The sequence below is a fragment of the Podarcis erhardii genome (assembly GCF_964252035.2).
Source record: "Podarcis erhardii genome assembly, chromosome: 2".
NCBI classification, from domain to species: domain Eukaryota; kingdom Metazoa; phylum Chordata; class Lepidosauria; order Squamata; family Lacertidae; genus Podarcis; species Podarcis erhardii.
This window is the reverse complement of record NC_138498.1, coordinates 107,789,369-107,811,331: the sequence shown is the minus strand read 5'-3', so window position 1 is coordinate 107,811,331 and position 21,963 is coordinate 107,789,369. Positions and strand designations below refer to the sequence as shown.

General features: G+C 46.8%; 1 protein-coding gene across 1 annotated transcript; it reads left to right on the top strand.

Annotated features, from left to right (window-relative positions):
• Positions 1-5,603: 5,603 nt before the first annotated feature.
• On the top strand, positions 5,604-15,164 carry PTRH2 (peptidyl-tRNA hydrolase 2). The gene is made up of 6 exons (XM_081854014.1): positions 5,604-5,909; positions 6,041-6,115; positions 8,865-8,945; positions 9,820-9,917; positions 10,940-11,054; positions 13,696-15,164. Exons 1-6 carry the CDS (start codon positions 5,814-5,816, stop codon positions 13,783-13,785), a joined length of 555 nt encoding a protein of 184 aa, XP_081710140.1. The 5' UTR covers positions 5,604-5,813; the 3' UTR covers positions 13,786-15,164.
• Positions 15,165-21,963: the final 6,799 nt, after the last annotated feature.

Sequence of the window (21,963 nt, the reverse complement as noted above, 5' to 3'; positions counted from 1 at the left end):
CGCACGGAGCTTGTGTGCGGCTCTTGGGGGCTTTTCCTGCCTGCCTCCCTCCTGCATTCGCTCCATAAGGCGCACACACATTTCCCCTTACTTTTTAGGAGGGGAAAAAGTGTGTCTTATGGAGCGAAAAATACGGTGTATTTGCAGAGCTGCAACACAGAGAGGAAGAAGATGCTTGTGAGGATGGTTCCTAGGGTGGCTGCATATACATCACCCAAAAAGAGACAGCAGAGATTTACATTAGATTGGCACGTGCCAATTTGTATGTATAGATGCACATTTAGAAAATAATTACTATCATTTAAATAGAACTACAGTACACCTCCCTGCCAGAGGAAAAGACTGAGCAGGTACACAGGTAACCTGGTCACAGTCTGTTATCTAGTTGGTGGAGAAACATCAGGGCCTCTGCTCCCTTTTCTTATGGTTCTTTATCACCGAGCCAGACTTGGACTAGACAGACCATCATACAGAAGACTCCTTCAAATAGAGGATTGTCCCCTGTAAAGTAGAAGACACAGTTGCCACCGGAGTGCTTTGGAAACGGAGGTTTCTCTGCTTTAGAAACATCGTCTTTCTGTGCCTGATGATTTTCCAGGATTTTAAGCAGAAATCTTGAGAGTCTTGCACACTTCATACCTCATCCTGAGTTGGTTGGTGCGCCAATTCCACCCTCTTAATGTGAAATTGAGTGTCTAATAAGAACAAGCAGTAGTAACCTTTTCATGAAGTTCCATCTATTTATCTAGATGAATGTTTCAGCCTATCCATTTTCCCCATGTTACAAAATTCAAAGCTGTTTCCCCCTCACCCGCTTGTAAGAATTTTGTGAGCATGTGCACACCCATTCATCACCAGGGATCTGTACCGCTTGATCTCACAGAGATGTCTTAAGGTCCCCCTACGCCACCTTGGATGTTGACACACCTCATCGGCAAAATTATTGTTTGCCTGTGTTCGTAGGGGCCCATGTATAACTTGATTTTCCATTGAAATGCAATGTTAAAAAAATACCGCAACCACAATGAATGGCCTGCTAATCTGAAGAAGACGGAACTGTGTGTATTCATGCAGGAAACAAACAAAGAACAGAATGCAAACATACAGAAATGATCACGACTGGTTTAGCAAAATAAAACGTAATGAATTGTAGCAAAGGATGCATTGGTGTAAATATACGTAACTCTGGTTCCATACTTTTATTTTTTGCAAAATTGGCCAAAATTCTTAAACCGAACAGTTGCATGCACAAAACTCCTCATGGTGGAAAGTCAAGAGTCCTTCTTGTTGCTGCTGCTGCAGCCTAGGAAGCTGACTTCTACTGAGTCAAACCCATTTTGCCATCCAGCTCAGGACTGTTGACACCAGTGTTCTTCAGCCTCATGTCTCCATATGTGGTTGGACTTCAACTCCCATCATTCCTGGCTAGTTTGGGAATGATGGGAGTTGTAGTCCTACAACAACTGGAGACATGAGGTTGAAGAACACTGGTCTACGCTACTAGACTCTCTCCGGGATCTGAGACAGGAGCATCATCTTAGTACCTTCCTTGAGAAGCCAGGGATTGAACCTGGAATCTTCTACATGAAAGGCAGATGCTCTGACACTGAGCTACCACAGCCCCCTCCCTTCCCACCTCAACAATTCTCCATAGCTCCAAGCATAAGCACTTCTCTCTCCCCTCCCCACAACCTCCATAACGGTGTCCTTCAATGGCATTGCCTTCTTGCTTGTCCACCCCCAATCACCACTTGAATGCTAGTGGCAACACAGTGGAAATTCTAGACCAGCCTTTCTCAACCTTGGGTCTCCAGGCATTGGACTTTAACTCCCTTGACCCCGAGCTAGCAGGACCAAAGGTGGCCAGGGATGATAGGGGTTGTAGTCCAACCATATCTGGGGACCCAACATTGAGAAAGGCTGTTCTATCTAGACTGTGGACTTGTTGGCCTTATGGTAGTGGTGGTGGGCTCTTCGGATGACAATGTTTATGGTTTATCATAGAATAGAATCATAGAATCATAGAGTTGGAAGAGACCACAAGGGCCATCGAGTCCAACCCCCTGCCAAGCAGGAAACACCATCAGAGCACTCCTGACATATGGTTGTCAAGCCTCTGCTTAAAGACCTCCAAAGAAGGAGACTCCACCACACTCCTTGGCAGCAAATTCCACTGTCGAACAGCTCTTACTGTCAGGAAGTTCTTCCTAATCTTTAGGTGGAATCTTCTTTCTTGTAGTTTGGATCCATTGCTCCGTGTCCGCTTCTCTGGAGCAGCAGAAAACAACCTTTCTCCCTCCTCTATGTGACATCCTTTTATATATTTGAACATGGCTATCACCCCTTAACCTCCTCTTCTCCAGGCTAAACATGCCCAGCTCCCTTAGCCATTCCTCATAAGGCATCATTTCCAGGCCTTTGACCATTTTGGTTGCCCTTCTCTGGACACGTTCCAGTTTGTCAGTGTCCTTCTTGAACTGTGGTGCCCAGAACTGGACACAGTACTCCAGGTGAGGTCCGATCAGAGCAGAATACAGTGGCACTATTACTTCCCTTGATCTAGATGCAATACTCCTATTGATGCAGCCCAGAATTGCATTGGCTTTTTTAGCTGCCGCGTCACACTGTTGGCTCATGTCAAGTTTGTGGTCAACCAAGACTCCTAGATCCTTTTCACATGTACTGCTCTCAAGCCAGGTGTCACCCATCTTGTATTTGTGCCTCTCATTTTTTTTGCCCAAGTGCAATACTTTACATTTCTCCCTGTTAAAATTCATCTTGTTTGTTTTGGCCCAGTTCTCTAATCTGTCCAGGTCATTTTGAAGTGTGATCCTGTCCTCTGGGGTGTTAGCCACCCCTCCCAGTTTGGTGTCATCTGCAAATTTGATCAGGATGCCCTTGAGTCCATCATCCAAGTTTCACTGACTTCAGAATGTTACTACATGTTACTATGGTTTCACTTACTTCAAAATGTTACTTACTAGCTGGCTATCTCTGGGAGCCCCCCAGCCGCAGAAGGTTGCCCATTACTGTGAATGGACATTGCCCCACTGACCTCAAGTCTGCCCTTACTAGCCCAGATGCTCCCTGCCTTCTTTCTTACAACTAGTCTAGGAGGTGGCTTCCTAGACTTCCTCCTCTGTGGTCTCAGTGTTGCCTTGTAGGGAGGGGAATAGGGGACAAAATGAGGATTAATTGGTTCTGCCTGTTGTTGGCTCTGGCTCCCCCTGCTGTTGACCTCCCTGCCTTCTGCCCTTTCATTTTCAATGGGCAGCAGCCACGACTGCAGAGCTTTCCAAACTTTTCATGTTGGTGGCACACTTTTTAGACATGCATCATTTCGTGACACAGGAATTCAGCTTTACTAGCAAACGAGGTTAAACGAACCTCTTTTTTTTTTAAAAAAAAATATTTATTAAGAATTTAAAGATTACAAAAAGAAAGAAAAAGAATTAAACAAATCAATATAATACAATACAAAAACAAACAAAAACACTACATAAAACATTAAATTAACGAAACAAAACAAAAACAATTAAAAACACTTCCAATATTTTCAAGCTTATCTTTCATTCACTTGTTTCATTGACTTCCTCATGCCTCCCTTTTTGTATTCCAGTACAATTAACTGTTTCAGCAACTCCTTTCCATCTTCCTCTATTTTCTGTCCTGTAATTAATCTTAACATATTCTGACCTTGTTTTTTCCCTTTAATACATTAACAGTCTATCTGTACCTAGTTCCTTATAACATTTCTGCCAAAGCCATATAACTTCATTCCACCATTTTTCTAAAGCTCATTAATTTTACAATATTTCTGTAAATAATCTTTAATTTTTTTCCATTCTTCTTCCACCGACTCTTCTCCCTGGTCTCGGATTCTGCCAGTCATTTCCGCCAATTCCATGTAGTCTATCAACTTCATCTGCCATTCTTCCCAGGTGGGTAAATCTTGTGTCTTCCAATATTTTGCAATGAGTATTCTTGCTGCTGTTGTTGCATACATAAAGAAAGTTCCGTCCTTCTTTGGCACCAATTGGCCGACCATGCCCAGGAGAAAGGCCTCTGGTTTCTTCAGGAAGGTATATTTAAATACCTTTTTCATTTCGTTATAAATCATCTCCCAGAATGTCTTAATCCTTGGGCATGTCCACCAAAGGTGAAAGAATGTACCTTCAGTCTCTTTACATTTCCAACATTTATTTTTGTAAACGAACCTCTTTCCAACCCCAGGAGGAGCACAGGGAGCATTAATGCAACACACCCACACGGCAGCCGACACACTAACGTGTCTGGACACAGTTTGGAAAGCTCTGCACTACTGCCTCATAATGCTGAGCAGAGCAGACAGTTGTCACAGGGACATATACACATGGGGGACGCGGGTGGCGCTGTGGTCTAAACCACTGAGCCTCTTGGACTTGCTGATCAGAAGGTCGGTGGTTCAAATCCGCAAGAGGGGGTGAGCTCCCGTTGCTCTGTCCCAGCTCCTGCCAACCTAGCAGTTCGAAAGCACGCCAGTGCAAGTAGATAAAGAGGTACCGCTGTGGTGAGAAGGTAAACGGCGTTTCCGTGCGCTCTGGTTTCCGTCACGGTGTCCTGTTGCACCAGAAGCGGTTTAGTCCTGCTAGCCACACGACCCGGAAAGCTGTCTGTGGACAAACACTGGCTTCCTTGGCCTGAAAGCGAGATGCGTGCCACACCTCAGTCGCCTTTGACTGGACTTAACCGTCCAGGCGTCTTTTATACACATGGGTGTAAAAGAAGCATGTAATGTAAAGAGTGGGGTTTAAACAATAATGCATAAAGCACAGTCTGTCACAATTTAATTCAAAGTGCAGTCTGTCACAATTTAATTCAGGGTTTTCAGGCAATCCTATACTTGCCCACCCAGAAGTAATTCTTCTCTCTTTGGAGATCACTCATAGCCAAGTAAGATTGTTTTCCATAAACACAGTCTTAACAGTGAGTCCGTAAGTGGCTGTGGAGGCCAATTCTGGATCTACACGTCCTTCCACAGTGGGGACATTGGTTTTCCGGCGGGAGTTGATCACGGTGTGGGTTTGCCAAGTGTGGACGCTCCGCTCCACAAAATTGCTCTCTCTTCACCGTGCACTGCCAACATTCATAGGCAAGGTTTTGGGCCTCTTCCCCACCCCCCAAATTGGCGGTTTGTTTGTTTTTTGCATGGTCTTGTTCATTCAAACACCCATTCCACGCATTGAAATCATACTTGGTGGTGGGTGCAGATTTTTATTCTTATTTACGGTAAGTGTGATTAGAAATAAAATAATATAAATATTTTGTAAACAATTATTTGTAAAATAATTATAAATAAAATAATATATAAATAATAATAATAATAAAAAATTATAAATAAAAATAATTATAAATAATTAATTATAAATAAAAATAATTATAAATAAAATAATATAGTACATAATACACACACACACACACACACACACACACATATATATCTGCAAGGCCCTCTTTGGCGGCTGCTCCTGCAAGGGAAAGCCCGCCTCCTCCCGCGCCTGCCCACCTCGCAGGGAGGCTGGAACGCGGCCGCGTCACGTGCGGAAGAAGCGACCAAAGGCGCGCGCAAGTTCACGAACCTGGACTGGCCGCGGCGGTCACGAGGGGGGAAAGCGCCGCTCGGCGGGCGCCGGCCACTGGCCGCAGCCTCGGGGAGCCGGCGCGGCGATTGGCCGAGAGGCGGCGGCGGCGGCGGTGGGCGGCTCCCATTGGCCGGGAGGCGGCAGAGGAGGCCAATCGGAGGGCAGAGCGCCGGCAGCAGCAGCTGTAAAAGAATGGAGTCGCAAGCGCTGGACTCGGACTCGGGCGTGGACGAGTCTCTCGTCGCGCCGCTGCTGGAGCTGGGCATCCCCGAGGTGGCGGCGCGGCGGGTGGGTCGGCCGGTGGATCTCTTGGGGGAGGGGGGCCGCTTGCTCCTTGTGGCGCTGGCGGCGCCGGGTGTGGGCCGGGATCCACCCCCTGCAGCCGATCCTCACGGCCGTCTCCCTTTCCCTTCCCGCAGGCTCTAGCGCTCACCGGGGGCCGCTCGGCCGAGGCGGCGGCGCAGCTCTACTTCAGCAGCGGCCTCGATTCCCAGGTAATCCCCTCCCGATCTCCCCCGCCCGATCCCGTTTTCCTGCCTCCTGATCCCACCGGGGATCATTTTCCGGCCTAACCCAATGCACTGCTCTCTCTTTGTTTCATCGACCCTGCCCTACGCTTTTTTCAATCCTTGACCTGCAAACCTTTCCTTTTGCTGACGCGGTTTCTGAGCATGTGAAGAGCGCCTCTTTCTTGCGGCCGCGCACCATCTGGAATTGGGTATCGGGGATTCTCGCGTCGGAGGGTGTGGCGCCCCGAGGTGATCCTCACGAGGCGACTGAGCAACTCTCTGAGATTTTTTTGACCCCGTGCTGCGACGGTACACACGTGCCCAGCAACCGCGTGGACGCATTCTTACTCCCCATCCCTTGAAAGAAGGGTTTTTGCTTCCTCCCCGCACCCACTCGCCAATCTGCGCGCGTGTGGTTTTCCTGGAAAGCGCAGATGAGGATTAACCTCCCCAGTCCTAATTTTAGTGGAAATAATAGGAACCTGTGAGTGTCAGGGAAGGCCTCTTGCATGTATATGTATGTCTTTGGGTCCCACATTGGTGACCTGTGACAATAGAAACTAGTCGCTGCTGCCTGTTTCACAGCCATTATTCTTTAGCTACTCTGTGAGCAGCTGTGTCTGAAACACCTACGTATAAACATGTTAAATACTTATAACTGAAGCTCTTCCGCTCATTCTCCATTTTGCTCTGTTAACCTACTTAATGAAAGATCCCATCCATCGCACCTATCTGGTTGTTAGGATGCAACTTGGTACAGTGCCGTTTAACTGGTTCATACTGAATGGTTATGGATGACCAACAACAAGAGTATTTAGCGCCTAGATTTTTGTGATATGCACTGAAGACGGTAATGCTGGATTTGCATTAAATCAATAGAAGGGGGAGTGTGTTTACAGAAAGCCTACTGATCTTTGGGGGCGGGGTACTGGCACCTGCAGGAAGACATCCCTCCTGCGAAATGAGAAGCCCTGCTTTTTATATAAAGCAAGTCCACTTGTGATTTACAATATGCATAATCTACGTGTTGGTAATCTCAAGATTTGACTAGTGCAAAGCCCTTGGGTCTGGAAGCTTTGGTTAGTGCAGAATGCTATGGCTAGACAGGAAAGAGACTACCACCAACACATGACGTTGTTGCTAAGATTTCCCATTTGCTACTGGGCCAGGTTCAAGGTTTTTGTACCAGATCCGTGCAAAGGACTGAGCCCACACAATCTGCCATGGCTCCAACCTCCAGCTGCCTGCCAATACTCCGGGTTTCTGCAGTCGGTGCGGACTTTGTGTGTTGCGCCCTCTCTAAGTAATGCCTTCAGCATCTCCTTTTCCCACCCTGTGTGGGAGACAACTTCCATGAAGTTTTAAAGCAGAGGTTGGATGTGTGGATCTGTCATGTGTGATCTAGTTGAGATTCCTGCATTGCAGGGGGTTGGACTAGATGACCCTGGGTTTCCCTTCTAACTCTACATTTCTATCCTTCTATGTACAACGCCCTGAATGACTTAGGCCCAGAACGGCTTGAGGATTGCCTTCCTTTGTACAGCCCAAATCAATAACTCAGACAATCCTGGGGGAGCACTGTTAGCTGTTCCCTATGGGCCAGTAGCACAACTGGCTTTAAGAAACTAAGCCAGTTGTTGCCCCAATTGAGACAATGATCTTCTCTTTGCAAGGGGAAGCAGAAACCTTATAAAGGCCCTGCTCTGAAAGCAATGTTAGATCAGGAAAATACGTTTCCTCTTTCCCCAGCCTTGTGCTGATTAAAACTCCTTGGGGAAGAATCTGTCCTTTTAATAAAAAAAAATTGGAAAAAGGAAAAATCTGCCCTTTATCTTAGTGGCAGGAAATTATTACAGTGGTACCTCGGGTTACATATGCTTCAGGTTACAGACTCCGCTAACACATAAATAGTACCTCGGGGTAAGAACTTTGCTTCAGGATGAGAACAGAAATCGTGCTCTGGCAGCAGTGGGAGGCCTCATTAGCTAAAGTGGTGCTTCAGGTTAAGAACAGTTTCAGGTTAAGTACGGACCTCCGGAAAGAATTAAGTACTTAACCCGAGGTACCACTGTATTAGTAATAGTAGTAAAAAAAAAAAATTAAATTAAAAAATTAGTAATATATCTCCCTTTATCCGAAGATCACAGGGCAGTTCACAACATAAAACATAACCTTTATCCTTAGCCCTTCGGAGTTCTAGTCTACATATTCAGAATAATCATAATAGTTCATTCAGCTCTGCTGCAGAAGGAAGGTTGCAGCGGGCCTGCTGAAGGGCTGTCATGTGTAAATAACATAGCTGAGATTTGTGGTCCCGCAACTGCCTCACCCTGTTATTCTGGTGAAGTGATTGCAATACACTAGACCCTCATAAAGGCTTCCTTAGCACCTCTTTCCATGGTGAAGTAGAACAGACCTAATTCCACAGGTATTTAACAGCTATATTTGAGTGTGGGCAGGACCTGGGTGTCAGACCAGGCTTGTGGGAAATGGCGAAGGGCTGTAGGACAGTGGCTTTGCATGTACAAGGTCCCAGATTCATTCTCCAGAGACAAGGCTAGGAGAGACCTTTGGCTGAAACTCTGGAGGACCATTGCTGGCCAAGTCAATACGGAGATGGCTAGACCAGTGGCCTAACTCAGTATAACGCAACTATCTGTGATCCTGAGCTGTAAACGGGAGAGGCGGGTGACTACGCTGTGACGAAAGGGACTTGATCATCATTTCCTTCCAGGAAGAAGAGGATGCACAAGGCAGCGGTTACTATAAGATGGTCTTTGTGGTGAACATGGAGCTCTCCATGGGGACTGGAAAGGTAAAGCTACTCATGGGTTGTGTTCCGGCCCTTTTAAGTGGCCTTTGGCTTTGCTTGCTGATTTGCTTACATGTGGGCAGAATGCCTGCAGTGCAGAGGGCTGGACTAGATGGTTCTCAGGTTCTCCATCCTTGGCTTACACAATCGAGGGGATTTATCCAAGGCTGAAAACTGAAAGCGAGCAAGAGCCCTTGGGTAATGAGGGGCTCCTGGTTTTGCAGTAAATTTGTGGATGGAGGCCCAGTAACAATACTGACGCAGCTGCTACTGAAATAAGTCAACCTGCTATTGTTGAGTCCTGTCTAGAAGATGATTTGGGTTATGATTCCTCACTTTTTGCCAGCCTGCGCCTTGCAGGTGATGGCAAGGTATCTCAGCAGCAGGCTGTCTTCTTCTGTCGCTACAGCAGATTTGTAGCGATGCTTTGGTGTAAGCTCCCCCCCCCCCCAATTTTGAATTCATTTTTATTTAATTTTACAAATACAAAGTTATAAAAATCCAAATATAAATCCATGTGCAGAGATTACTCCGAATCTCACCACTCCCCCCCCCCATGGGGTCCCATTTTGAACCTTTACAACTTCATTATTATTCCATACTCCTGACTTTTATATCAGTCCATATTGTCCATGGTATTGTGTTAAACTACAAATGAAATCAAAATCCTGCCAATGTTTCCATCTCATTACAGTGGTCTCCTAAATAACTTATAATTTTCTTCCATTCTTTTATGAAGTTTTTTGTCCTCTTGGTTTCTGAGTTTCCCAGTCGGTTTTGCCATTTTGGCATAGTACATCAGCTTGGTTTGCCGTTCCTCTCTGGTAGGGACCTTGTCTTCTTTCCCTTTCTTGATTCTTGGTGCTTATTGTTGCAGATCGCCGCTCAAGTGGGGCATGCTGCCGTTGGCCTGTTCCAGTTGTTGCAGGAGAAGTCGTCTCACCGGGACATCATCAACCAATGGGATGAACAAGGGTAAGGAAGCAGAAGGGGAATCAGGCCTGCGGAGGGCACCAGCCTCCTAAGACAGAGGTCAGCAAACTTTTTCAGCAGGGGGTCAGCCCACTGTCCCTCAGACCTTGTTGGGGGCCATTTTGGAGAAAAATAGATGAACGAATTCCTGCGCCCCACAAATAACCAGAGGTGCATTTTAAATAAAAGGACACATTCTACTCATGTAAAAACACACAGATTCCCAGACCGTCCGTGGGCCAGATTTAGAAGGCGATTGGGCCGGATCCGGCCCCTGGGCCTTAGTTCGCCTACCCATGTCCTAAGACCTTGCAGAAGGGGCACCATGTGTCTGGGTCGAAGCTGAGCCAGAGCAAACTCCTCCCAAGTCTCTCCCAGATGAACTGAAGAAGGTGCATCAAAGATGCTGGCTTGGGTTCAGAGTCAGTTCCCAACTTAGCATGTTGGCATTGGCAAGATGGAAGGGCTTAAAGGCGGTTGTTTATAGTCTGTTGATTCAGGCCAGAAGCCTTGATCATAGTACTTCCGCTTTGACCCAGCAGATGACATAGTCAAGGGGCTTTATGATATTTTAATTGGCTTGCTGAGCACCTTATGAATCTAGCAGTCCAGCACATCTAGCTTGGTACCCCTGCAGAGCATGTTTTAGTGTCACATGCGCTGATTTTTTTATTGGGGTGTGTGTGTGAGGTGGTCACACAGGCAGTGCTGGGGGCATGGGTGTGGATCCCTCCACATCAGTTGAAAAAAGGTTTTTAAGTCCTGTAAACAAAATACACGTGATCTTTGTGCCAGTCCTGCACGGAGGTCTGAGAGCTTTCCAGGTACGCAGGTTGGCATGTGCCTGATCCCTGGCACACAATGCTGCTCTGTTTGTAGTCTCTGAAATAGACTTGTAGGCCCTAATTCCTGGGCTGCTGATCTCTGCAGCTGCCTTAGGGCAGACTCTTGGGCTGGAGGTGCAAGATTCTGCCCCAGGGTGGAGTGGGAGCTGGTATTACACTCAAGATTGCTTTGCCTTTCAGCGCAAAGAAGGTCGTACTGCAGGGTTCCAACACTGACCAGTTGCTGGAGCTCCACGCCTTGGCCCTGAGCCTGGAGCTGCCTACATACCTAGTGCAAGATGCAGGGAGGACCCAGGTAATTGGCCAAAGACTCTGAAAGTCGGTTTGCGCTTCCTAGCTATGTTGCCTTGAACAAAGCGAATGTACCTGGTTCTTGTGTTCTGCAGGGATGCTAGCAGGTAGGTATGTAAGAAAAGAGGACTTTAATTTCTGCACATGGGGGGGGGGTTGACTTCTTTGTTGGGCAGATTGGGTATGTTTGCAAATACCTAATTTTGGTTTCAGAACTTGAAAGGGAGCAAAAGGATGTTTTTATTTTCTAGTTAGGGCTCTCTTTTTATAGGGCAGGATCATTAAGGGCAGTAGGTTTTGAAATGATGAAAGTTTCTACTGAATGCTGGAAAACCCTGGTTGTGGGAGGACTTAGAGATAAAATAAACGAAGCTTCTGCCTTTTAAGCACTGGAATGCTGTTTCTAAGCCTGTAGTTGAAACTGGTGTCTATTAAGGTTCCCCTCCTACAATATTGAGCAGAGTTGCAAACTTGCGCAACTTTTATTTTTGAAAGGTTCCTTCCAGGTGATAACAAAAGCTGTGTTCTGCGGACCAGCTGTACAATTGCCACTTTGAAAGATCCTTTGCTGCCAAGGAGCAAGCTACAAACCTGAAAAATTCAGCTTGACATTCAAAATTCACATCCACTTTTTTTTTTAATCCAACTTAGATGAGGCTATCTTGCTGACCTCAACAGTTTCTTCTTTCGAATCCCCTCCTACCCCCCCAAAAAAACCCCCACATACAGCAAGAATGTCATTTATTTACAAAGATCTGGTTTAAACTAGTAGCCCAGCAAAATAATCTCCCGATACCTTGATTGTGGGAATGTTGAGGATAGCAGGAGAGGATATATTGATTAAATAATATCCTTCCTCACTCATGCTAATGAGCTAGTAGCAGAGCACATTCCCTTGTACATTACAGGAAGCTAGTTGATAGATTCGTTAGAACCATTTGAGTTAAGCAATCCAGTCTGGCTTGTCCAGATCGAATTGTTCCTGGTAAATCCCCTTTAGTTCCCTCTTCAAAACAATAATGACACAACAGTCTTCTTTTAAAAGTAATGATAAGGTTTACTTACATTCAGTTCACAGTACGGTCCTGAAAGCAGGCTTTAGCTTGTAGTAAATCAGTGCCGGATTTACGTATAAGCTAAACAAGCTATAGCTTAGGGCCCCCTCTCTTGGGGCTCCCAAAAAAATTTAAGGGAAAAAAACCTGGATGTACATTTCCAAAATATAATATAAAAACAAATAAAATAAAACCTACATACATATGGACCTATTAGGTCCATAAATTACCTTATAGCATATATTCAACACAAAAAAAAACCTTGACAATTTGTTGTTGACAAAGGACAGCTGGGCATATAAAGGGCCCCATTACCTTCAGTAGCTTAGGGCCTCATCAAACCTAAATCCGGCCCTGGTTACAGTTACAGAGAAATGTGTGGGTTTGTTCTCTGTGAGGGATGAGTCCATGTGCTGCTGGCTGAGAACCAGCAGATAGCAAAAGGCATAATGGAGAGAAGGGATGAAGAGAGGAAGAGGAAGATGAGAATGAAGAAACCCCGACAAAAGACCAGTGGCAAGAGAAATTGATGAACTATGCAGAACTGGCCAAATTGACATACAAATTGTGAGACAAGGACAACTGTGACTTCACGGAGGAATGGGAACTTTATACAAATTATTTAAAAACACAACAAAATGAAGTGGACTCCTTGGCAGGTTTTGAATAAACGTACACAAATTTATTGTTGATAACATGATGGACAGATATGTAAGGATATATACAATTTTAATATATGCAGAGAAAATACATGCAGCGAAATCAGGGAGAGGAGCTGAGGGAAGTCCTTGGTGGTGGGGGAATAAAAAAAAGGGGATTATTAATTATGTAGGTGATTATATGATTTGATAATTTGTTATGTGGAAATTGAGCAATAATTTTTTTTTTAAGAGAGAGTAAGAGAAAGATTGGACGCAGGTGGCGCTGTGGGTTAAACCACAGAGCCTAGGACTTGCCGATCAGAAGGTTGGCGGTTCGAATCCCTGTGACGGGGTGAATTCCCGTTGTGCAGTCCCTGCTCCTGCCAACCTAGCAGTTTGAAAGCACGTCAAAGTGCAAGTAGATAAATAGGTACCACTCCGGCGGGAAGGTAAACTGCGTTTCCGTGCGCTGCTGTGGTTCACCAGAAGTGGCTTAGTCATGCTGGCCACATGACCCGGAAGCTGTACGCCGGCTCCCTCGGCCATTAAAGCGAGATGAGCGCCGAACCCCAGAGTCGGCCACGACTGGACCTAATGGTCAGGGGTCCCTTTACCTTTAAGAGAAAGATGGCTGCATGACTAGCCGCTTTATAGGATCTGCCGGGGTCACGCCCATCTACCTGGTCACATGCAGGGGAAGGATGCTCCAGACCAGGTGTGACAGGAAGTCCTCCTGGCTGGAGCAAAGTTCCCCTGTGTGTCCACTCTGGGCAAACAGGAAATGTTGTACTTGACTGCTTCAGTGATGTTGCACCCCACATTGGGAGCACTTGAAAGTATACAGCAGGGGTGAGGACACGGTCGATCGAGGTGCGGCCCCAGCTCTCTGGCATCTCCCTCCTCAGTGCTTTGCTTGCCCCAGCTGTGGGGTGTCCTCTCTGTGTTCCAGGTTCCGACGGGCTCCCACACAGTCCTCGCCATCATGGGGGAAGAAGAGATGGTGAACCAGGTGACCGGGCAGCTGAAACTGCTGAACTGAGAAGTGCTTCAGGGCGTGGCTCTGTCCGCCCCACGTGGAGTCTGCGGGGCCGCCGCCCCTGTGTGTACGCACACGCTTATCTCGTGGGAAGAGGAAGCTCCTGCCAACAGCAGCTCTCGAAGGCCCGTCAGGGCAGCATGCCGAACGGAGGGGTGGCTCTCCTTTACGATAAGAGGAGCGCTCCTTTTCTCCCCCCCCCCTTTTCTTTTTCTTTCCAGTACGGCAGGGGCTTTAAAGCTCTCTCTCCCCCCCAGTTGGATTGTTAGGGTTCTCTCCCCAGTGGCTCTGTCATGGATATAGGTCTGCATTTCCCATACCGCCCTCAAACCAGGTGAGATGATGTACAGGTGTGGCCCGAGCTTCCGTGCGGAGGGAAACTATGAAAGGAATGCCGGGGTCACCTGGCAACGGGAAGGCTGACCTTGTACCTAACGCATCGCCGCCTCTTGTCAGTCTCGTTTGGGGCAACATTATTATTATTGAAGGAATGAAGATGCCGCAACCCCTCTGGACTGCTTATTCTGTTGCTGAACTGCTCTTAGGAAGCTGTCGTTATCTCTGTTTTAGCCAAAAGTAGTTGAAATCCCTTGTTGTTGTATTCCTGCTTGTGGACTGTTTTCCTATCTTTGCGGCATCCTTCCTGTTACCCTTTTCAGATGACTTCGGGGGTGGGGGGTGGGGGTGGGAAAGGATTTTGAAAGTAAGAGCTCGCAATGTACTATGACGTCTCCAGCCAACGGATAGGGGATGGAATAAGGAATGGCTGTGCTGGGCACATCCAGGAATAGGCCATACCTGACACAGGAGGGTTAAATCAGACATGGAGAACTTTTTTCCCCTGCTGGGGGGGTTGTATTCCTGAGTGGGTGGGGGTAATCATTAGGGCTGCATGCTAGCAGTGGGTAGGATCCGGGTCCAAAGTGGGTGGGATAACGTCCTTTTCTCCCCTGCCTTTTCATCTCCACCTCCCCCCCCCCCCATTTTGCTCCTTTCCCAGCCACCCACATGAAATTAGACTGTGACGTTTGTCTGCCCGCCCTTGGTTTAAAGCAGCGGAGAGAGGCAGCCAAAGCAGGGGTAGTCAACACGGTGCCCTCCGGACGTTGCCGGACTCCCAACTCTCATTGGCCTCTGCCAGCATGACCAATAATCTGGGGTGTGTTGGAAGTTGGCCGTTCAGCAAAAACCTGGAAGGCCCAATGTTTGCTACCTAGCCTAGAGCTAAGGACCAATGTAGAAGAGAATGCAGCTTTGCTGGTGTTCGGCGGTGTGCGTTCCTTTCCTTCCCCTCCTGTCCGATTAAAAACCCAATGTGAGTGTTCCTGTTTCGGTAGAACAACAGTATTCAACGAATAAATGAAAAACGCGCCTCTTGAGAAGGGATTCATGAAAAGGGAAGCGGGGGGGATGGGACGGGACTTGAGAGCTCTGCTGCACAGGTACTTGTCGAGTGGCAGGGCATTTTCCCAAGTGGCAAAACAGATGTTTTTCTACCTGCTAGACATTTATATTTCCAGGACTCTCCCCTATACCAAACTGCAACCTGCAATCCATTTTTGGACTTTGCGTCCTTTCCCACCGGTGTCTTCCGCTGTGAAAGGAATGGATGGCGGCCATTTTGAATTTTTATGATAGCAGAAACTTGGGGGTACAGTCTATAGAGGAGCCTGGGATTGCATGGCTTGGCTTAGCTTTTATATAGGGTTGTATTCACTCAAGTCTTGGGTCATAAAATTGGGATCAGTGGCTCTGGGCGTAGCCAAGATTTTTTTGGGGGGGCAGGTCTTTTGTTGGGGGGGGCAAGACCTCAGTTAGCTATGTGTTTTTATTGATTTTTTTTGGGGGGGTTGCCCCCTTGGCTACACCCATGTCAGTGGCCCTGCCAGTTGAAGGCCAAAACTGTTAGCTTGTCTAGATGAAAGAAGGTAAACCTTCGTGTGTGGTTTGCTTGACCAAAGTTACCAGCTGTTTTCTGACAGGGCTCTCTGCCTGTTGAAACAGATATTCCCTAGGTGTCGTTTATCCCAGCATGCAGATGACGTGATGAGAAAAGCTGTCTGCTTTAATTTTTTAAGCGTTTTTTTTTAAATACATAGGTAACTCTAGATGCCACCTGTAACACCTGTATTGCTGCTTGTCCAGTTCAGTTTTCAGTACACATTGACAGCTGTGGAAATGGCTGCCAATTCTATGTCAAAAGTTGGAACAGAAGATGTAATATCACCCCCACCCCCTAATTTTGTTTTCAGGTGGAACTCTAGTTGAAGGTCTTTTTCTAGCTGTAGCTTCAATTAATATAAAAAAAACTCTCTGCTGGTTGGTTGCATAGCTCTATGTCCACGGGAATTACGATGGTTCTGTTATAGTAAATTTGGAAAAGAAAAAGCTTATGAGTGTTGCAAATAGGCCATTCACCCAGAGGCCCGGGATATTGCAGTCCAGATAAGATTTGCCGTCAAACTCCCCTCCTTTAAAACGTGGCACAGTATTGTGGTGTGGCCCAATATTTGACTTCAAAAGAGGAAACTTTCCCCAAGTGAGGAGACTTATAAAAAAGGAAGTTGAAAGGTGAAGCCCAGAGGATTGAGTCACTCCAAAATGCTTAGGAGTTGTTTAAAAATGCAATATCGGAAGCTCAGCAGGAATGTTTGTGGCAGACCAGGAACGATGTCATGAGGGCCAATAGGATGCCAGCATGATTAAAGAGCAGAGTCAAGGAAGTTATTAAGGAGGCCCTTTTCAAAATACGGAAGCCTTATCTAAATGAAAAGGACAAGAAGGAAGCAAAAGCTTTGGTGCATATACACAGTAAGGGATGTGTAAAGGAATTTGAGGTGCACATTGCTAAAAAAGCATTAAGACCAACAACAAAGAAGTTATTTAAATACATTAGTAGCAGGAGACCATCTAGGGATGTGGTTGGACCTTTATGACAAGGAGGTCAAAGGAGGATGAGGAGATGGAGAAGCTGAATGAATTATTTGCATCTGTCTTCACAGTGGAAGTTATAGGGCAGATTGCAGTGCCTGAAATACTTTTTTGCAGGATGGAGCCTAAGGAACTGAGGCAGTTAGTGGTGTTTAGAGACGACAGTCTAGGTCTAACAGACAAAATGAAAACTGACAAGTTGCCAGGTCTGAATAGCGTCCACCTGAAAAGCTCTCAAAGAACTCAAATGTGAAACTGCAGAGCTTCTCACAAAAATAAGTTACTCAGATCAGCCTCTATAGCCAAGGACTGGAAAGTAACCTATGTAACATCAAAAAGGGATCCTGGAAATCACTGGCCGGTTAGCTCAACACCTGTCCTGGGAAAACTGGTGGAAAGTATTGTTAAAGATAAAATAACCAAGCATATAGAAGAACAAGTATTGCTGGAGCAGAGGCGAGCATGGCTTCTGTAAGGGCAAGTCTTGTCTCACGGACCTATTGAGGTATTTGAGAGTGTTAACAAGCATATAGATAGAGGTGATCCAGTTGACATAGTGGACTTGTGACTTTTCAAAAAGCTTTTGACAAGGTAGCCCACTACAGACTCCTGAGTAAGCTTAGCAGTCCTGGAATAAGGATCAGGGATTGCTTAGGTTGGAGGCCCCAGAGTCTGAATAAATGGTCAATTCTCAGAATAGAGATGTAAAAAGTGGAGGGCTGCCAAGGATTGGTATTGAGATCTGCACTTTTTAGCTTGTTATATTCAGGATCTAGAGTTAGAAGTAGGCAACAAGGTGGCCCAAGCTTTGCTGACAATACTAAATGGTTCAGTGTCGTTAAAACAAAAAGAGCTCCGAAAGGATCTCTCCGGTGGGTGGCAAAATGGCAAATGCAATTCAATGTAAACAAGTGTTGGGGCAAGAAAAATCTTAAGTTTCACATATAACCCCATGGAATATGAAGTGGTGGTGACTGACCGGGACCAAGACCTTGAGGTCATGGTCTATAGCTCCACGAAGATGTTGGCGGCAGCAGCAGCTGTGAAAAAGGCAAATGTCCTGCCTTTAATGTCATTATTAAAGGCGCTGAATATAATCTCATCATGCCGTTATACGAACCTATGGTGCGACTGCATTTGGAATACTAGAACGTCCAGTTCTGGTTGCCTCGCCTCAAAAAGGATATTGCAGAGTTTGAGAAGGTTCAGAGAAGGACAACCGAAGGGGATGGAGGAAACGTTGCAGCATTGAGGACTTTTTAGTTTGGAGGAGAGGTGCCCTGATAGAGCAGCGGTTCTCAACCTGTGGGTCCCCAGATGTTGGACTACAACTCCCATCATCCCTGAGCTCTGGCCTTGCTAGCTAGGGGTGATGGGAGTTGTAGTTCAACAAACATCCGGGGACTCACAGGTGGAGAAAGGCTATGATAGAGGATTATGGCATGGCCTAGAGGAGGTGGGTAGAGAAGCCCCCCTCCCCTTGCGACACTAGAACTCTTGGTCCTCCAACGAAGCTGAACGTTGGAAGATTCAGGACAGATGAAGAACGGCACTTCACACATTGTGTAGTTAAGCTACTGCACTCGCTCCAACGGCCACCAACTTGGATAGCTTTAAAAGAGAATTAGGCAAAGTCATGAAGGATAAGCCTAGCTGGTGCTACCAGCCATGGTGGCAAGGCTTGTGAGAGCCAGTGTGGTGTAGTGGTTAAGAGCGGTAGTCTCGTAATCTGGGGAACGGGGTTCGCGTCTCCGCTCCTCCACATGCAGTCACACTTCTCTGAAGTCTCTCAGCCCCACTCACCTCACAGAGTGTTTGTTGTGGAGGAGGAAGGGAAAGGAGAATGTTAGCCGCTTCGAGACTCCTTAAAGGGAGTGAAAGGCGGGATATTCTTCTTCTTGTGTACACTTGGAGGCTTCTGAATCTCAGTTCCTGGATTCCCACCGGAGAGGGAAAGGGCTCTTGTGCTGGGATCTCGCTTGAGGGTTTCCCACAGCCATCCAGTTGGCCGCTGTGAGAACAGGATGCTGAACTAGACGGGCCATACTGGCCTGATCCTGCAGGCTCATCGTACGTGCTTAAAAGGCGAGTTCAGCACGAACCAGCAGGTTTAATAGCCTGGCCCCGTTTTAACAGGTCACGAGGAGCGTTTCCTGGGTAAGGAGGGTTGAGGTGGGGGGGGGTCCTTTTTTTGTGTGTCAACCAATAAAAGCATTTTGTTAGCCTGCCTCTCTCACCCTGCCATTTAGGTCAAGTATTTTGCCACACAATGAGACAAATTGCTGGCAGAAGCCCATGTTGCAGGCGGAGGGTGGGGGGGGTGTGAGGGGTAGGGGAAGACAAAAAAGCTTGCAACTAGGTTAAGAACCTCTTGGAATAAAGACAACGTGATGTTTACAGCCGAGTCATAAACCCCCCGATGGTTTGGAGTGACTCGTAATACAGGGTCCTGCTGGTAGGTGTGCAATTTGCTAAGTTTATGTACCGGCAAAGTAAAGAAACAAATTGCCTGGCGTATTTAGCGCTGGCAAGCCTGGAGGGTTGGAACGGGCAGAGAGAGCCAGCTGCCTCCCATCTCCTTGCTTCTCTGTGGCGGCAAGCACAGAGGGTTTAGAAAAGTGGAAGCTGGCAGGCAGATAGAGGGTGGTGTGCTACGGGTTCCACTTAGGAGCTGGGTTAAAGCAGTGTGCAGCCTGATCCCTGTTCTCAAGGCTCGAAGGCCAATCCCGCTTCTTGCAAGAGAACTCGTTCCCATATATGTGCGTTTGTCGGGTGGTTGCGTGTGCTTCCCCTGCTGCTTCTGCACTTGTTTCTACAGGAGGCGTTCAGCTTGCTAGTTTTGCCTCACCCCCCCTTCTAGGGTAGCTCCTGTGCCTTTTTTTAAACACCTGTATGGTAAGTAAAAAATTGTGGCATTCCTGCTGCCGCCACCGGTTCCTCCCATTGCCCCTCTTGGCTCCAGATTTGGGGAGCAGATTTGGCCCCTTGGTCTCCCCTTCGTGACAACTAAGGGAGACTGTGCTATGGTAAGCAGGGCTTTGTGTGGCAGTGCAGGCACCACCCTGTGGCCACAGCTCTCTGCATTGCAGGTGGGTGGCACTGCAATCCATTGGTCTGGTTTATACATCAGTGTGAATACCCATGTGAAACGACTGTGTTTTCTCTCGACATTTGCTGGGTTTTTCTCGTTGAAGCCTTTGGCCGTGTCCTATCATTACTAGCCACGTGGATGAGGACTAAAAGACTCCTCTAAGTATATTTAACGGCATTTGCTTACATTCCTCTCCTCTCCCCCTTTCTATCTAATACTGTCAAAATTTAGATTGCTGCTTCATGGGGGAAGGGACCTGCCTCCTCCTTTTTTTCTCCTTAAATCAGCGCCGTAAGGGTTCCATGTACAATGATAGTGCTGTATAAATGATTAAAAATGTATGCAAGCTTCCAAGTGTATCGTGTTTTTAATTAAACGTTAAATTTGCATATACCTGACATCCTACATCGCATTTAAATGACTTGCATTATAGTAATATACTAGTCCAGGTAAATCTTACTTTGCATCATCCGACTGCAGATGTTATTCAGCTCAGTTTTACTCATGGTAGACCCACTGAAATTAATGAGCATGACTAGGTTAGGTCCGTTAATGTCAGTAGGTCTACTCTGACTAAAGTTTGTTTGAATACCACTCAATATCAGTATTCATAAGTACTGTGTATCAACAAACATGAAAAAAAGGCAATTCTGCCTTAGTAGCAATATAAAAGTGCTGAGTTGAGGCATAGCTTCCAGCAAGCTCCAACACCAACTTGGGAAACTAAGCATACAGTGGTACCTCAGGTTAAGAACTTAATTCGTTCTGGAGGACCGTTCTTAACCTGAAACTGTTCTTAACCTGAGGTACCACTTTAGCTAATGGGGCCTCCCACTGCTGCCGCCACACCATTTCTGTTCTCATCCTGAAGCAAAGTTCTTAACCCGAGGTACTATTTCTGGGTTAGCAGAGTCTGTAACCTGAAGCGTCTGTAACGCGAGGTACCACTGTACAAATCTGCCACGAGGTTCCATGTTTTGAGCATGAAGCTGTTTGTGAGAAGAGAAACCCTTGATGTAAGCAAGGCCAAAAAAGTAACACGAGCCTGGTTCATAGCAGGAATGAGAACCAATAGTCTCTTAACCACAGATGTCCAGGGAGAAGGATTGTTCCTCTGTCATGTGGGAGGTCAAAATTCTACTGAATACATTTATATTTATTTTCCTTTCTGCCACAGCACATCCTTTGCATGCAGAAGGTTCCGGTTCCAGTCTCTGACATCTGAAAAAAGAGCAGGGAACATTGGGTGGTGAAGAGCTCAGCCTGAGACCCTCAAGGACCACTGCCAGTCAGGGCAGACTGTGACTTGACTTGGATACTTTAGTTGAGATTCCTGCATTGCAGGGGGTTGGACTAGATGACCTTGGGTCCCCTTCCATCTCCTTTATCGTTTTGTGAAATAACATTAGAGGGCTACAGCATTGGGGTCCTACTTGGGACTCCCCAGTGGCATTGGGTTTGCTGCTGCTGGATACACGATGGTGGAGAAGATGAGTTTTAGTCTGATTTGGCGGGACCTGGGAAACCTGGTGTCAGGGGCTCATCCTACACTTGAGTAGGACCCTTGCAGAGACACATGCCCAATTGGCATGTTCTCTCCCTCCTGGTCGATCGGGAGCTTCAAAAGCTTTCTTCAGCCCGAACATCACAGCGACCGATGCCAACAGACACCGGCACACTTCGGGATCTGCAGAGTCTTCGCAGCTTGTGTAACAGACCTCAGCATTTTGGCTAATCTACTTTATTTACATAGAAACACACACGGAGCACTGCAACATGGCTCCCTCTCTCTCTAGCATTGGACAGCAAAGAGGGAAAAAACAAAGGACAATAGTTCCACTTCACGGAACACAGTAACACAAACATCCTGTCTCCGTCACTTCCCGCTCTGTGGAGTCATAACATACACCATCATACAACTCCCATGACTGCAATCACGGAGCAGGAATTCTAACACCTGGATGGTGGGCCCAGCCCCCTTCAGACCCACCCAGCTGTCTGGGATGAGGGCAGTTGTAGTCCAGAAACATTTCATAGGCCTCAGGTGTTCCCACAGACCCCATCCCAGACTTTGGCAGTAGTGGACTAGACAGACAAATACTTTGTAAAGCAGTTTTCTGGGTTCATATGACCAGGCAGTGAAAACTGCTGTCTATCAC